Raw genomic sequence first — 18,058 nt, 5'->3', positions numbered from 1 at the left:
AGCCTTGATTTGCAGCATCCCACACATGGAGCTGTCTGATCAGTCTTACTGTAAGCTGCAGCAGACATCTGTGGAAACTGGCAAACAACTACAAAAAAAAGTCCAAGCTATCTAGGAGATCCTGTCAACTTTTTAAATGTTCTTACACAAAGGCAGGCCTGGAATTTGCACAACCTTAGACTGATTACCAGAGGGACCTGTAGTTGTATGGGCAGATAAATAAACAGTGGCCCTGAAGGACGATAAAATTCCTCAAAAAGTCAATCTGTCACTACTTTCCTATCCTTCATATAGAGAAAAAAAAGTAAATCTCATAATCATGTATAAACAAGGAATCACTTAAATAAGGTCAGCAAAGATATTCTGAAATCTCTACTGCTGTTAAGACACATTTTATGTTACATAAAATCTAGGAAGATACTTAATTTCCTAAATGAAGAAATTACGTTCCAGCCTTGCAAAGAATTTATGTGTCCCCTAAATTCTGCGCAAGAAAGTTAAAGCTGAAATTATACTGTCCTGAAATCTCTATGGAATCAGGATTTCCCTACGTTGAATTCTACCTTCAATTTTACAAAAGAGCATTATGCAAATGTTCAAAGGTTCTAGAAAACTTATCCTTGATGAAATAGCAGCCTCTTATTTTCCCATATGTACTAAACTCTTTCCATGCCTGGAAAAATAATTCTTTCAAAAAATCTTAGTGGCTTAGGAAAGACAGGAGTCTATTCTACCAATTAAACACTGTAATAATGGCTTTAGAAAGCTGATGCATTAGGGAAATATCAGCTTTGTATCAGCATAGAGGTTGAAAATATCCATGCAAACTCATATAAAAACAAAGGAGAGTTCCATTGCCTTTTACTGTATTTCATCAGGCTCCTTCTGGATGGATGTAACAGTTCATCATTGATGTACAGATAAATATGAGTCTTTGCTTTTCATGCTTATTTGCATGCTAGTTTTCTTATAACTATATAGCTGTTTAACCTGTCACACTTCAATGAATCATGTCAGAAATGCTTGATGAAGTTTTGCAACAAGTGTAACGTGAAAGGAAAACTATAGTAAAAGCCTGAAATTGTTTAAACAACAAAACCAGAGAATTTAATCTCTAAGTCCCACCTGTTACTATTGCCTCAATTTCTCCTATCCCCCCTCCACATACTGCAATTTCATCTGACTGATCTCCTTAGGCATTATTTCAGGCATCCTTATTTCCTTCTCACATACAATGCCCCAGGTCTAGCATGTTGCTTTTCAAGTATGGAAAGCATAGGGATCTGGAGGTTGCTACATCCCTAATGCTACTTCCAAATACAGACTATTGTTTGCTGTAAAGAACAGACAACTCTGGAATGATTCAACTTGCTTCCCCATTACTAAAAGAGAACACGTAAGATGCATGTTTTTGATACAAGGTTACACATATGGATAGGGGAGACTATCTTTACAGAAAGACAATGAGTTGGAGACAGTCTTCAAGATTTGACACCTATCTAGAAGCTACATTACTGAATAAGTTAAAAAATATGGACTCAATGAATACAGGTAAGATTCTTTGGCTCAGTAATACAGATGGTCAGATTTTACGGTTATACTGGTCTTCTTCAGACTTTAAAAGTAAGAATGCAATTTTAACTGAAAATACTAAACAGAGATAGAGGTAAGCCAAGAAAATAATTATGCGTAATGTTGCAATTAGCCAGCATAGACATTATGAGAAAGTCACATACTCTTCCTTGGGGGTTTAGCCTTTACTCATGATCGCCACACGTAACAGAAACAGTACGTTTATTTTTAATAAGGCATCCCATTAAAACATGCAAGGAAAATCTTCCAGTATCATTTTCTATAACAGAACACCTACTATGCAACAGTTCAAAGGCGCTATAAAATCTAATACTGATGAAAAGAACAGCCCTATCATTTTTCATGTTTTACATCCATTTCAGAGTGATGAACTCCCCTCCCCCTAGATCTCAGTGCATTAAAAGAAAGAAATTACCTGTAACCAGAGTCTGTCACCTGAGTCTGTTCCACCATTGGCAGTGCATTGAAAAGTAGCAAATTGCCCTGCATTGACTTCCACACTCTGAAGACGCAAGAAATGGGGAGTTTTTGCTGTTGGAAGAAGATAAAGTATTGCAGTTATGCAACATGGAAGTACTGATTATGAAATAGCCCTGCTTCAAAAGGTTCCTGTCACTGACTACACATTAGCTTTTAGGTTGGTTTACTTCTGTACCTGGGAAAGAGCAGAAAAGAAGGGTGTTATTTAATTGTTCCTGCTGTGTCAATTACCTTAGCTCAGCATCCCTCTTTCAGTAACACTCTATTAATCAAGATAATATTGGAAACTAATTATGTTTTGAACGAAAACATATTAGATACTTACACTACCAACTAGACAAAACAGTAAGAAGTTGAGTGATGTTGTCAGGGAAACAGGTTTTTCTTTTTAACAGGTTCAGTTTCTATAGAGGGGATGCTTATAGAAACGTAGCACACCAAACAGTTAAAATAACTAATGTAACACTTCTCACTAACTACAACTGTATTAAATACGATTATTTTCAACAACACTGCAGAAAAAGAAAACACAATGCATTCGCCATACCAATACTTATTTTTCATTTCAGAATAGAAAACAACCCCAGTAAAAATTAAAGCAATACAGCTACAAATAACCTAACGAATTAAACAAATATCCAAGCTTGAACTATGTCCACTGAAGGAGGAAAAATAGTACGTGTATTTTTGTTTTACTACAAAAAGCGTCAACCACATGACACAAAAACATAGGAATTGATACAGAAACTTATCCTTGAAAAGGCAGTATTCCCCAACCATTCAAATCCTACTGCAGGCAAGGGTACTCTTTGCACTGTCCATACTAGCAGATAAGCCAGGCTCTGAACGTTGCTTTCAGACACCAAAATGTTAGTACTAGCAATAAACTGGCAGACTAAATATACATTTTCTAGCAGACCATCACAACTCTTTAAAGTGTTGCTGACAGTTTCTTTCAAGACCTTATCACTGGCAGAAATTACAGTTTTAAGGAATATATAACTAACCAGCTAGAAAAAGTTGCTTAATATCCAGTGCAAGGCAGTATAAGGAGAAGATGGAATAAAAAAGCTCAAATCAATACCTAAATATGGAAGGAAATATTTTCCTGATAATTGTCCTTATGGCAAATTTATCAGACAAACTGTTTGGGTTTGTTTTGTTTTTGTTTTTGTTTTTTTTTTCTTAAACACTTGCCAGTTAGAAAAGACAGAATTTAGGCCAAAGTCATCCTTCACCTTCCCTATCAAACTATTAATATCTGATTATCCAGTAAAATTCTTCACTAAGTTCCCTATTTATCAGTCATTTTTTTTTTTACATCTGCTTTTACCCTACTTGAGTCTTCTTAAACTCTAGAAAACTAGCCTTTCTGAATTACCAGGTATGGCCTAAGTAGAGAGGGGCATGAGGTTTTAAAAATAAACACACACACACACAAGAAAACCCCCAACCAACTAGCCACCCACTCACCACAATCCATCCCTCTCAGTTCTATGTGCTTACAACTTGCCTTTTGTTTGGTCTTTGTCTGTGCTACCCAGAAAACGGCCTAGCAAATATTTTCCCCATTTCTTTAAAGAGTTAATTCAGAAGTATTTTTTCTGGCAATATATGGAAAGGATAGAATTATGAGTCTTGCAAAGTTTTAGACACACAGTAATTCTATTCCAATTTTCACACTTTTTCAATTTTCTTGTAGACAATATAACTGGTTTGATGTCTTAATTTCTAACATTTTAATTACTTCATCAAAGAACTTTTCATTAAAGCTTTTGCATTTCAACACTGTCACGTTAGAACTCTGTGCGCTATGGGGCATAACTCAGTCTCCACATTAACAAGAGCTACTTGCAGGTTTTGAGAATTGATTAGTAGAAATGCACAGATCAAACCTCTCAAAATCTGTATAAGAAAAATTATTAAGCTGATAAAATGCTGCTTTAGACTTATCCTACCTGAACCAAAGGTACAAATTCAAAATGCAGAAGCACAAATACTGTCTTAACAACATGAGAGCCTGCTGTGTTTATTAGAACTAAGTGATTCAGAAATACCAGCTGCTGATTCTGCATAACTGTCTGTATTTGAAGAAATGTCTGTGTCTTGTTGCCGCTAACACTAAAACCATTTTTATGAGGTGCTCTGGTACTGATATACCGCTTGTTATTTTAAATTGCAGCTCTTTCTTACAAGCCACAAAGAATGCATACAGGGACAACATGGTATAAGAGGAAGGTGAACAGTTACACAGAAGTTGGTGTCTTTTTTCCCCATTCAGTCATTTGGTCAACAAGATTACAACCTACAATTCCATGTATGATCTTAACACACCTTATTTAACAAATATCAAATATGTGAAATAATCCTTTACTTAAGTACTCTGTTCAATTACATTACAAGCTTTAACTTACACGGTTTTGTTTTGACATCAGTTTTAAATGAACTTAGGATAGTTAAGTATTACATATACTTAGCAAGGGGATAAGGAAACATATCTGAAACATAAGAAAGTAAAACCGTGCAGAAACTGAGCCATGAATCTTGGGAAGTACCCTAAGTAACCTAGGAAAGTTTCAGCCCTCTCACCCAGATGAGTTCTCTTCCTTCTAAGCCCTGGAAAAATAACCTGGAAAAATACTCAGTTCTTGTGGTGTTTATCTGCTCTCACTAATGTCTCAGCTTGTGGCTGCGCTGAATTTTTGATGCAGACAGAAAACTGGTCAACAAATCTTGAAGACTTTCTTTCTGAAGGAGTTGTTAGATGACCCCGTTAGGGGGTCTGGGGCTCATCCCAAGTGCTGTCCACAAGGTGTATGTAAGAGATGCCTTTAAAGTGTAAAGTACACCAGTAAGGTGCAGTGCTCAAATACTAGCAACGCTTTGTACATACTCAGCTTATATTTATAGCAGTGACATTGTTTTCTGACATTTCCCTTATTTTTTGCATCACATTTATTGAAGCATAGTGGCACATCCATTTTAGGGGCCTAGCTTTAAAACAGCAGATAGGTACTTACTACATGGATGTCCTAAAACTTTCACTTCATCAATAGCCACATATCCTGGGTGACCTGAAGTAACCACTTCAAAAACAACCTGAGAAGCAAGAAGAGAATTTCAGTTAGCTGCTTTGTAACACAGGGAGTATAAAAATATTCTGTTATGGAAAAATACATCAACTTTTTCCACATGTTGAGAACCCCTTGAAAACAAAATAAAATCAAACCAAAATCAAAACAAAACTAAACACTCAAAAAGCATTGTTCGTATCATTAAAAGTAACCAGAATACAAATCACATTTTTTCATGTTCATACTATTTTGGAGATTTACAAGTGTGATCATATATAGCTCACAATAAGTAATAACCAAATCCCCCCAATATTTGGTCTGCCAAAGTAGTTACCTAATAATAGCCTTAAGTATTAAGATTCATATTTTATTTTCAATACTTTGCTGTGCAGAGTAAACTCTTACTTTCATTCAAAAAATTACAGTTCTGCAGTATACAGAGATTTGTGTGGTATCAGGCACAAACATACTTATTTTCATGAATGTGCTTTCCATGCTCTTACTCTTCCACCAAATGTAGTGAATTAAGTAAAAGAGATCCATTTGCCACAGTTTGTTTAATGGCTATAAATAGGTCACAAAATAAATGGACCATTCTTGTAATCAGAATTAAGTACACTCAAAAAGTAAACCTCTCCAAACCTTGGCAGCCTTAGCTTTGAACAACCCAAGAATGTTCAAGTGGAACAGAAGAAAATATGCCAGTAATGTTAGCAGGTACATTTCCAAACCAATGCTCATGAAGTTCATCCTCAAATCCAGGTTGTGATTTTTTTTTTAATACTTCCCTTTTGCTTGGAAAAATTCTAATTGCCTCTTGTAACAAGTATCAGGGAGTACACTGAGGAACACAAAGTTTAGGAACTTTTTTTCACACATATGCCGTACTTGATCTTGGAACAGATGCAGAAGGACACTACGTGACATATCCTTTACTGTGACTATTTCAGCAGAAAGAGAATTATACAGAATGCAAACATGTCACAAAGATAACATACAGCCCTGCAATATTACATCACAGTTTCCTGGTGCTGAATAAACACTGGCAGATCACTGATTCGGATTTTTAAATAAACCTGAGGTGAGCAAATTCTTCACTACCTCTTGCCTCTGCCTTCTCCCATCTTTCTCATTGCTCTATCTGTAGACATCAATCCTGTTCTTGATATCCCAGATATCATTTTCCTAAACTCTGTCCATTTCTCTTTCCCCATCTCACTGGAGTGAAATTGCTGTAAATATGGCTTTAACTCCACATGGCTGACAAAGAAAAACCTACTTTTCTTTCTAGTTCTGCCTCCTGTCTACACAAAAATTTCAACCTACCGTGCCAATGTTGCCCCTAGATGAACAAGACAGCAGCAAGAATACACAAGATGGCAATAAGGAAAGCTACCAAACAAATTTTTGCTGAAACAAGTTCTGCAAGGAAAGGATTGCTCAGTCACAAGCCCCAGCCTGTGGCCTTCTAAATGCCCACTGGAACTCTGAGGACACTTCAAGCTGACATTGCTGATCCACAGCAACAGAGTGAACAAGGTATGGATTTGGCTTCCAGCATTCAGTAGAGCACCCAGAGCAAAACCATTCAAAAGCTCAAAGCATCTCTTTCTTACAAAGAAGAAAAATCTCCTGGTGGAACTGGTCTTAGGAACTATGTTGGGAAGCAAAAGCTCTTAAAGAAGAAAAAAGCGGTTCTTAAAGAATAATTTGCATTCAAAGATCTGAAAGAGCTTTTCCAGTCATGATCATTCTTACCCTCATCTTAACAGCCTTGAAATGGTAATACAGATAGGTGGTGTGCACAAAGTAACCCTAAATTTGGACAGCAGTGCAAGACCCAGAATGCAGCTCCAGTTTTCACTCACTGAACTTTGAAAAAAGAACAAGCATTTCTCTCTATTAACAAATGTTACTAATATTGTTGTATGTTCTAAGTTTGTGTTACACTCTCTGAAAAAGAAAAAAGGTTATGCTAGTGCCCTTGGAAGAAGGAGAAGACTGCTCCATTTCTTTAAGAGCTACCAAGCCTATTCAAAATTGAGATGATCTGAAAGACTGTTGGGTGTGAGAACCATGGCATAGTCCCAGTTAATGCAGGAACATTACAACACAGCGGTGAAGAACAGGGAGCAGACAGCCAGGTCTCAGAAATGGTGGAAAATTTTCCCTGGGAAATACACTGCCATTAAGAAAGTCATTGAGTTAACTGAATCTAACTGTGGAGGCAAAGATCTGCCTGTAAAAACACAGAGGGCTGGGGAAAGTTATTGATTTCTCTCCTGTATTCCCTAGTGGCTTTGAGTTTTCTCTGTTAAGAAGAAAAAAACCACAGTTAACTTTCTCATTTTTATTTAAATGTATCTGATTAAAAAAAAACGAAAACAACCAAACAAACCAAAACCAACAAAAACAAATCAACAAACAATAAACTCCTATTTTGGAACACTCAGTACAAGGAGATCTGCGTAAAGCCATCTGAAAAGTGGCTGATGCATGATCCTATCCACTGCAGAGCACAGGAGTTTTTTTCAGGTTCTTCACTTTTAGATATGCTAAATTCCAGAAAAACCCAGGAGGAAGTGGCACATGCACACCTCTGAAGCAGTCAGCCAAACCAATCAGAAGTTTCCTGCTAAAAATATTACTTCCAGATAATGAGGATTAACTATTAAAAAAAAAAAAAAAGTTGCATAGAAGTGCTTTTTCCAAAGGTTTACCTGACTTCCAGTAGAACCAAGTACCTGAGCTCTAGAAAACAAAACATACATGATACCTGAGTAGAAGATCTCAGAATAATTTCTATACTTTGTAACATGGGAGCTTAGCTACAGGGTCTCCCAGAGGTTTTAAGTACTTCATTATTGCAATACACTCACAGACAAAAAAAGCTTGTAGATTCTAACAAAAACCCATTCCTTCTGTTCACAAGCAGAAACTACAAGCTTGAAATAACTGAATCGGACCTGCCTATGACAACAGAGAAAGACTGAATGAGTGATCTAAAATGTCCTGCCTTATCTCCAGACAACATACCAAAAATGTCATTACCACAAATAAGCCAGGCAATGTATCAAGAAACTACCAGCTGGACATACTATTACATTACAATTATTGTCACTATAGAGGGCATGTTCCAAAGGAAAAGTAATACAAATTGAAATATTGTCCGTATACTCATGCTTCCAATAAAAGCAATAGCCAATCTGGTATCAAGTTTAATGATCATCAGTTTTGGTCTCTTCTGACACAAAATATGCGATTTTTAGTAAATTAAAAGAGACACTACAGCCAGTAGTGATATACCATCGTCAAAGACACATCACTGATGTGCCTTTTACTTCATGTATAAAAGAAAATGACAGCTATTCCAAGTACTGTAATTTCCATTCTGTCCACAGGCTGTAGAATACTGTCAACTGCTGTCTCCAAATCCAGTATTTTTATTTATATAAATTAATAAATGAACATTACAGATTAAAATATCTGCTTAACTAAGCAATTTCCCTTTTTACACTAAAGAGAAATAATTTGATCCTACGCATGACACCTTTCTGAAAGTCTTAGTAAGTATGCTGCGCACTGTAAGAGGGTGCACAGAAATGGATCTAGAAACACTTCTGATAGCTCATTTATTCATTGAAAAGCTTGTATTAGAGATGGCAAGACTATTCACAAATCTGGATCAGTTTTGCTAGTAATTTCACTAGAAATGAAACCTAGAAACTTATTTCACAATCAGGTTTTTTCATTATTTCACATTTGAAAAGTTGATTGTCTTGCAAAAGTTGACATTTCTACTCCCACCTCCAAACTCTGCCTTTCCGCATGGCTGACGCAACACCTGCAGGCAATATAAAAGACCCCAGTCAAAACAGATACAACACTCCAGCAACATTAGACTGGGCAGCCCTTGGATTTTTTGCCTATTATTCCCCCACCTTATCAGTCCGGAAACAACCAGTTAAAACACTGAATTCATTTGCTCAGGAAAAACTGCTGAACATTGGCCTGAGAGCTGTTTTACACTATTCTCCCCCTCTCAGGCCTGCCAAACAGGAACCAGGGAAGCAGCTTAGCACTGCACTGTCCCTGATCCTCCCTGCTTCAGTGAAGAGCAAAATTAGCTTTTCATTCCTGCCACTTCCCCTTGCTACGTATGAACAAAGAAATAGGGTCTGCTCACCAACGTAAATGCTTACTGCTGAAAATGTGCAACTCAAGATAACTTGTCAGTTCCAAAGAACAATAGAAATAAAAATGTTTTGTTGCCACGGAACCTTACTCCGTAAATTCCTGCCTTTGTTTTTGCAAAATTACAATGCTTTTAGTCAAAGGGTAGATTGTACCTAATATAAACACTCTCTGCTTCACATGGCTTAAAAATAGTGCTCTGCAGAAACAAGAAAGAGAGAGGTGTAATAAGAAAGCTACTTAATGTCAGGCTGCAATCCTGCTCCCCTGCACCGCCGCTAAGTGGGCAGTGATGTATCACACACTGTCCCCAGCACTTACTGTATTCTTTGCCTGCCGTGCTTTACTGCACAGAATGCCTTTCTTTGACTAGATTTTACAAGGCGTTGGGAACAGTTTCTCTCCAGAAAATTGGCATTGTCTTGCACCCCTGTGCGTTGAGTTCTTTTCTCCCTTTTGACTCACCCTAGGACTACCCGCGTTTATCACTGAGGCACGATCACAGCAACTGCTGCCTTGTCAAAGCCACATGAAGGGACATTCCTGACCTGGCCCTTTCCCAGGCCCTGCAGAAACCTGTCACAGGTTATTGACTTGGGCCGCCTAAAATGTGGTCAGGCCTCCCTGGCCAGGAATTTGCTTTATGCCGTTTCCCTCCCCACCTCTCATTCCCCAACAAATATCATTCAGCACTCACACCTGCACTCAACCACATTAAACATTTTGGTCGTTGCTGCCACCCTGACACTCCAAAGAAACCTCTTACAGGTGAGCAACACTGAAAACTGAGCTCCTGACATTACAGCCTATTAAATCTTATTCTTCTCTTTTTGTTTTTAAAGCAATTGTTGTCTTGCATTTCTCTACTGAAGGCCCAGAAGCTTTCTTGGTTTAGGAACAAGGGACAGGTGATAATAACAGAGCCTCCTGCATATAACAAAAAGTGCATGCCTGCTTATTCTTGGCTGGTTTTAGAATTTTGGGTTTTTTAAATTTAGGCATCTCGTTTGCCCTGGCACATCTTTCTCAAAATAACTATACCCAGATCACCCGACTCAATGAAGAAGAGCTCATTAGGATGTCTGACATAGGGCTGTAATTCAAAATGCAATATGCATTTCAAGGTTTATTTTGAGTTCAAAGCATAGTTGAGGAACTGCATGTGTGCAGTTGAATGCAATGCACACAACAAATGAGAACACAAGCCTGACCTTTGCTGCACAAGAAGCTTAATTCTCTGTCCTAGCTGATGACTTAAATACATCGCGTGAGCCAAACTCCAAGCAAAGCATGTACAAAGCGGGTTATGAAACAAATGAAAGTTTAAGTCCATATTTGAAAAGGTAGGTTGGGTCTACTGCTTCTTATTCCCTGAACTCCTAATTTATAGGAGAAAGTGTCAGAATGGTAAAGGGTAAATCTCATCTCCGTGGGAAGTGATACCATGTAACTCCTCTGTGTCCTTACTAAAAGAGATCAGGAATTACTGCCAGGCTCTTATCCCGTCTTCTCATTCCATCTTCACAGGAATTTATGTTTAAAGAAGGTGCGGTGGCATAGAGAGTAGTGTTACTCCACTGGAAGCTATTTTTAATCCTTTCAATTTCATTTCTGGATTTTAAAACTGCAGTGTTTGTTGTTTTATTTAATCAAGATTTGTTTCAGCTCACTGCTGCTATGCCTGACTCCCAGCAAAGTACAAAGCAAATAATTCAAAATACAAAAAACTGATAAGGGGACAGTGTGTAACTTGCAACTGTGCTGTGCCAAATTGCTTGCTTGCAGGGCTAGGAGCAGGGAACACAAGCCACTCAACAGACTCAGCTCGTTAGTGGCATTTTGCATATTGTAAATTTCCAAAACTGCAATGCTTCAAAAACATAAAATGTATTAAAAATAGTACTAATTGGCCAGAGAATCATTAACTAACCTAGGGAAAAGAAAAAAAAATAATTACTCCCCCACCCCGAACAAACAAAACCAGAAAACAATCCTGAAATCAACAGATTTTCCTCCTGCTAAAAGATCCAAATGAGGAAAAAACCCATAACATTAAAGAAAACAAAAACAAACACCAGAAAGCCCTCCCACCCTCTCCTCACTACTGCAGCAGCCTTTTCAGGACTTGTATCTCAAAGCATCAATTTTAGAGCCTCTCAGCCTACTGAGACCGCTCCACAAGAATCTAACAAGCTCATCATTACCCATAGAAATCTACATAGCATTTAATCCTCTTTTTCTGTGTACATCCTAATTCTATTCAAGTAAGGAGGAGGGTGAAGGTCTTAGTAATTATGCAAAGCCTTGTTTTCTTTGCAGGCTGTCTCTAATGGTATGATAAATTCCTTGATGCTCTTGCTTAAGATGCACCAAGTAGACAATAGCTCAGTAAAGCAAACAATTTCTCCTGTGACCAGTGATAAAAAGAGGAAGCCAGTGCTTCCTCAAGGGAGCACTCCTAAAGGGATTTTATAATACAGAACTAAGACTAGCTCTGTAGAAATACCCCAGCTACCTCAAAACAAATAGCTCAGAGACCAGGAGGCACAGCAGAAAAGAACAAGTTGTGCTGATTATCTTTAACCCTCAGAAGATGTTTGGCAGATTGAACCTATGTTACTGCAACTATACTGTAATCAGTAACTGGACTACAGTGTTGATATACGCTGAAGTCAATGGCAAATTTTAAGCAGTAGCATGTAGAAGACCATTAATTATGGAATTAAACATATCCTTAATCACCAAAATACTTGAAAAAGTTTAAATAAGCAGTAATTAAACTACAACTAGTGTTTGTTACATGCAGGTTATCATGGTGATTTATATACGTCGTACAGCTTACATATGGGGTGAAACCTACTCAAATAATTACCTAAAAAAAAATAAAATTATTGTACACTAAAAGAAATAAATTACTTCATTCAGAGACTGTACTTCTAAAAAGTCAATTCTAAAATGGAACTCAACATGAAAGGTATTAACAAGCTTGGATAACTGGTGCTACAATAACAAAATACTGTTAATTATTAAATCTTTTGAATTATTTGCATGTATGTGTTAATACGTGGTTTAAACAAATAAATCTTTAGAAGTTGGATTAAAATTCATTCCACGCTACACAATCTAGTCTCTAGTCATTCACCATTAGTGGGAGTTATTTTGCCTATGTTTTTCATGAAGCGACAGCAAACCAGACCAACACCACTGTTTTTAAGTGAACTGTATAAATATAACTCTGAAATGTTACCATATATAATTTGTCTTCAGAGTTCTGTAGTACTTTTTGGTTTCATTTGCAGTTAGACACCTTTTAGGTGTCCTACTAAGGGAACAGAATTATAAGGCATTCACAAACATGCAGATGCCTACATGGATATGTGATTTAAAACACAAAGAAAATCACACAATTACATTGCTTTGTCCCTTCACCTACTAATGTCAAATCTTTTCCTGAAGATTACTCATCAGGAAATGACCAACCTTCATCTACAAAAAGTTAAAAAAGGCCCCATTATTCCTTAAAAATCTTCTTAGCAGACTTTTCTTGATTTTGTTCAGTAAGGTCAGCCTCAAAAACTCCCTTGGAGGAAGTCTTCTACATTTTGGAGGTTATGTGAGAAATGCATGGATTTGTGCCAAAGCAGGTTGGCGTTTTGGAATCAAATTAATAGCAGCTTAGGAAACAGACCTGGTGCTAGACACGTATCAGATGGGTCCTCTGCCTTCTCCCACCATATATGCAGTCATCTGAGCTCTCACATAACTTGGACACACATCCTCACAAGACCCACATATACCCTCTCTCCTCTTCCTGCCTTTCTCACAGCCGCTTGCCGCTAACTTCCTGCCTCCCCTCAAAACAGATGCTGTGAAGAAGAAAAAGCATGAAAATGGATGAAAAGAGTTCAGAAACTATGAGAAATTGCAAGTACCACCGCGTGAATAAGGAAATAGCATCACAGATTACTGAGAGGATGGAGGCAACCAAGATGGAGATGACTGACTATAAACTGTTAAAAGGGAGACAGAGCTTCCTCATAATAAATTAACTGATCTACAGGGAAACCAGTGAAGTTACACTATTGCACACTAGCTCCTCAGACCACCATGGATATTACTATAGCATAAGACATTTTGGCACATCAGCTGAATTGCAATACTTAACCAGGTATTATTCCAGACTAAGTGCAGCAAATGCAAAGAAAATGACTTAATATACGCCTCAGTGAAAGAAAGATTATGTAAAAATTTCTGTAGTTCCAGAGGCAAAGAGAGCACATGGAATCCATTACAGACAGACTCAGGCATCTATGATGTATCAACTGATGCACGTTAATTCACTAAACCACAGTACCCCATCCAAGCATATAAGGGTTCACCTACAAATAAGGGTGAACCGTCCAGGTGGCAGGTCTCAAGGAGAAAGCTGACTAGAAAGGTTATCTTTCTGCTGCTATCACCAAATATCCATATTACTCAGATATCAGTTAGGTGTATCACATTGTTAGAAATCTGACACAGATTATTGCTAATATCAATAACATTTTAAATTGTCAGTTTGCCTGCGTTTTTGTTAACTTTTTAATTAGCTCAAATTTACGACTCAGAGTCACAGCTTATTCTATTAAAATTCCCCTGTTCACACTAGCATTTTGGTTCAGAGCTGGAGCGAGGCTTTGAAGCACAATCCTTGTCTTTACTGACTGCTGGTTCACAGAGCAGTTCTGTTGCATAAAAACCAGACTCCTTTCAGAAGACAGGAAATTGGAAGCACTGCTACTGATTCACTCCAAACCCAGATGGGGAAATTAAAGTCCAGACTTAGGCATGAGCAACAGAGTCGCACATTCACCCAGTGTCTGCAAAATGTGCACACACCACATAGTGCTCCTGAAGCACCCACCCTGCTCAAATACCCTCCAGTAGATCCCACGTTACAAACTGCCCAAAGTTATGTCCAATGTCAGCCATGAAATTGTCTATGGGATGCTCTACTCTTCTCCCACCATCCACTGAGAGTAACAGACTGGTCCTCATTACTTCAGTCAAGATAGACAGACTCTTTGGCATCACTGGAGGGCATTCCTAAAATGGCATCAAGTTAATATCATGGGGTCCACAATCTTGCAGTAAGGTCATGGAATCATGAAGTATCTTGGATCGAAAGGGACCCATAAGGACCATCAAGACTAACTCCTGGCTCCTCCTTGAACTCTAACAGGCCACAAAACACACACTGCCTTTTCACCCTGAGAGATGTAAAGATATGGCTAAACCAAGCTTGGACTATGCGATCAGGATACTACCTTCTGCTCCAGAAAGGAGGGTAGTACACAGCTTCTCCCACAATAAGAACCATACTGAGGTGAACTTCTACTCTGCTTATATGCCTACCCTTCCGGAAAAGTGCCAGTATTCCCTCATCAAGCCCATGGCCAATTATAGGGGATCCACATAATGAGTCCTCCCAGTGAAGTTTGCTGAGATGCCCATAAACTTACCTTGAATCCTCTCCAGGAAACCCAAATGATGCAGTTGTAGCAATTCCTAGACACCTCAGGCAGAGCAAAGGATGCAAATGTGGACCATGTGAATACCCCCTATGCAACCTAGGAACACACTATCAGAGGCAAGAGGAAATGAATGAGTTTACTCTTTTGGGTCTGCATTGCCAGGTATCCTACATTCCAAAGATAAGATGGTCCTGGTGCTCCACACTCATCTTTTGGACCAGGACTTTCTGTCAATTGTGGGTGAAACAATCACAGAGGGGAAGACTCCAGGAAGTTCTTCAGCTTGTTAGTTGGTTGGTTTTTTTTTTCCATGGAGAAAAAAGGGTTCAAAAGGAAGCAGCTTCAGTTCACTTGAGACATTCTCACAGTTCAGCTGCTGCAGCCGCAGAAAGAAGTCCACTTTAAACCCCACAGTACCTTGCAGTGAACATTGTCAAACTCATAATGAAAATATGATGGGGCAGCAAACACCAGGTCACCTTAAACAGCACATGCAGGAACAGAAACAAGGCTCTGCTACATGTGACACTGGTAGTTAGGGCACTGAGATAGGAATTAAGATGTTGTCACTCCCTGCAACAACACTGTTGAATGACAGCATTTAACTTCCTAGGAAGGTCTGCAGTCAAAGAACTCCCATCTTTGGCATGCATTTTCTTCAGAAAGCTTCAAACCATAATGTGGTGGCAATGTTCAGCATTGGGGACCAAATAAAATCCAAACCAAACTTTCCAAACTGCAAGTGAAGATGAGAGGAGTCCAAATAACATCTTTGATCTACTGGTCTGCTCTTACTACAGCAAATTATTTGCCTGTGGAGAACATAGCCTGTATTTTCATGGGAACAAGGAGAAAAACTGTTGAACTACTATACAACAGTAAAGAACTGTATCATCTCATCTGTAAACTTTCCTACAGAAAAGTAGCACCCTAAGAAACTGTCAAGTGAAGTTCTCCCTAAATCTTTAGGATGTCATCAGAAGCCCATTCCTACAATTGCTACTGTTATATTTATGATTACTACTGGACAGAACAAATGGATATTGCGTTCAAACTGAAGACTCAAACTAAAGGATTGAAAGGATTCTGCTGGTTCTAAAGCAACACGTATTGCTGATCTAAATCAAACTTGAAGACTCTACTGCAATAAAATCTACCGGTATTCAATTCCAGCATCCCTAATGAACTGAAAGAATGAGTGACTTCATTACAGAGAAACAGAGGTAATTGACTGAAATCAATGGTTAGATTTCTAAATTGTTTCAATATAATTATTTCATCCACATTTAAAGCATGTGTGTGTGCATACATTTCATACACTTCCATAAATATATATAAACATATAAACACAGTCATATAGAGTAAACCCAAACTTTTAGCACCATCTACAAAAATGTATTTAAGATAAAGATCAAAAAAACATATTGAAAGATACTTTTATTTAAAGTCAAAATGGTAAGTATGAAGCAAGTGACTACTGTGAGAAACAAAATTTCATAAAAAGTAAAACATACCTGATAAAAATTAGGCCAGAAAGTGCTAATTGCCAGTTCTGCTCTGTTCCAAGTAGCAGTGATAGATGTGTTCCAGACTGGGTTACCAATAGGACCATCATTAACTTTCACATATATATTCAAAGTGCCAGGGCTAGATCCACTCTTGCTTGAAACGTAGTAGTGGAAATCAATACAATGTGTATCATTCTCTTTCAGATGGGGCAGCAGGAGGTGAGCTTTCTGTCCCGCAAATCTCCCCGATGTATTCACCAACATGAAAGAACCTGGAAAACAATGTCACAAATTCAATTTCCTCTTTATTTTATTTTCTTCTTCCTAATATGGTGATCTGGAATTATAGCACCATTAAAAGAAATAATAATTTTGCTTTGCTTCTACTAACATGACAGTCGTTTGTATTCAGTAGGTATTTAACCTCAAATAACCTTTGAGAATCTCAAGATTCTTTTCCCAAGCTAGTAAATATTAGAAACCTTATTTTACAATTTGAGAAAGAAAGAGACATACAAAAATAACACTGAAATTATCAGCACTGAGCTGCATCTACAGATGTTAGAAGATAATCAATTGTGGGTCTCAACTATCTGAGCATTTCTGTACATAGAGTCTGTATAGGTTTGCATGGCAAGGCTTTGGTAGCAGAAGGGCTACTGTGGTGGCTTCTGTGAGCAGCTGCGAGAAGCTTCCCCCATGTCCGATGGAGCCAGTGCCAGCCGGCTCCAAGACGGACCCACCGCTGGCCAAGGCCGAGCCCATCAGCAATGGTGGTGGCGCCTCTGGGGTAACACATTTAAGAGGGGGGGAAGAGAAGAGAGAGAGTGTGAATATGTGAGAGCAACATCCCCGCAGCCCCCAGGTCAGTGCAGGAGGGGCAGGGGGGCTCCAGGCGCCGGAGCAGAGATTCCCCTGCAGCCCGTGGTGAAGCCCACGGTGGGGCAGGCTGTGCCCCTCAGCCCGTGGGGGTCCATGGTGGAGCAGATCCCCACCTGCAGCCCGTGGGGGTCCATGGTGGAGCAGATCCCCACCTGCAGCCCGTGGGGGTCCATGGTGGAGCAGATCCCCACCCGCAGCCCATGGAGGACCCCACGCCGGAGCAGGTGGGTGCCCAAAGGAGGCTGTGACCCCGTGGGAAGCCCAGGCTGGGGCAGGGTCCTGGCAGCGCCTGTGACCCCGCGGGGACCCAGGCTGGGGCAGGGTCCTGGCAGCGCCTGTGACCCCGCGGGGACCCAGGCTGGGGCAGGCTGTGGAGAACTGCAGCCCATGGGCAGGGCTGACACCGGAGCAGCTGATGGAGGACTGTCCCCGAGGGAGGGACACCAGGCTGGAGCAGGGCAGTGTGAGGAGCCTCCCCCTGCGAGGAAGGAGCGGCAGAGACAGCGTGTGATGGACTGACCGCAGCCCCCGGCCCCGGCACCCTGCGCTGCTGGGCGGGAGGGGGGACAGAAAATTGGGAATGAAGTTGAGCCTGGGAAGGTGTGGGGTTTTTTTAAGATTTGGTTTTATTTCTCATTACCCTACTCTGATTTGATTGGTAATAAATTAAACTAATTTCCCCAAGTTCAGTCTGTTTTGCCTGTGACAGTAATCAGTGAGTGATATCCCTGTCCTTTTCTTGACCCCTAAGCCCTTCATCATATATTCTCCCCTGCCGAGTTGAGGAGAGCTACGATAAAGTGGCTTTGGTGAG

At 39.3% G+C, this 18,058-nt stretch overlaps 1 protein-coding gene across 8 annotated transcripts in view; it reads right to left on the bottom strand.

Annotated features, from left to right (window-relative positions):
* The window catches only part of PTPRM (protein tyrosine phosphatase receptor type M), a 480,832-nt gene that overhangs the window by 313,609 nt on the left and 149,165 nt on the right, over positions 1–18,058 (bottom strand). For all 8 annotated transcript variants that reach the window (XM_080378965.1, XM_080378966.1, XM_080378970.1 and 5 more), the window contains exons 3-5: positions 16,369–16,634; positions 5,094–5,172; positions 2,009–2,124 (exon numbers count right to left, since the gene is read on the bottom strand). In XM_080378965.1, coding sequence (XP_080235091.1) covers positions 2,009–2,124; positions 5,094–5,172; positions 16,369–16,634 — 461 coding nt within the window. The remainder of the gene's footprint in view (positions 1–2,008; positions 2,125–5,093; positions 5,173–16,368; positions 16,635–18,058) is intronic.

The sequence above is a fragment of the Falco punctatus genome, assembly GCF_963210335.1.
Source record: "Falco punctatus genome assembly, chromosome: 3".
NCBI classification, from domain to species: domain Eukaryota; kingdom Metazoa; phylum Chordata; class Aves; order Falconiformes; family Falconidae; genus Falco; species Falco punctatus.
The sequence above is the reverse complement of the archived record's forward strand: the minus strand, read 5'-3'. Positions and strand labels throughout refer to the sequence as shown.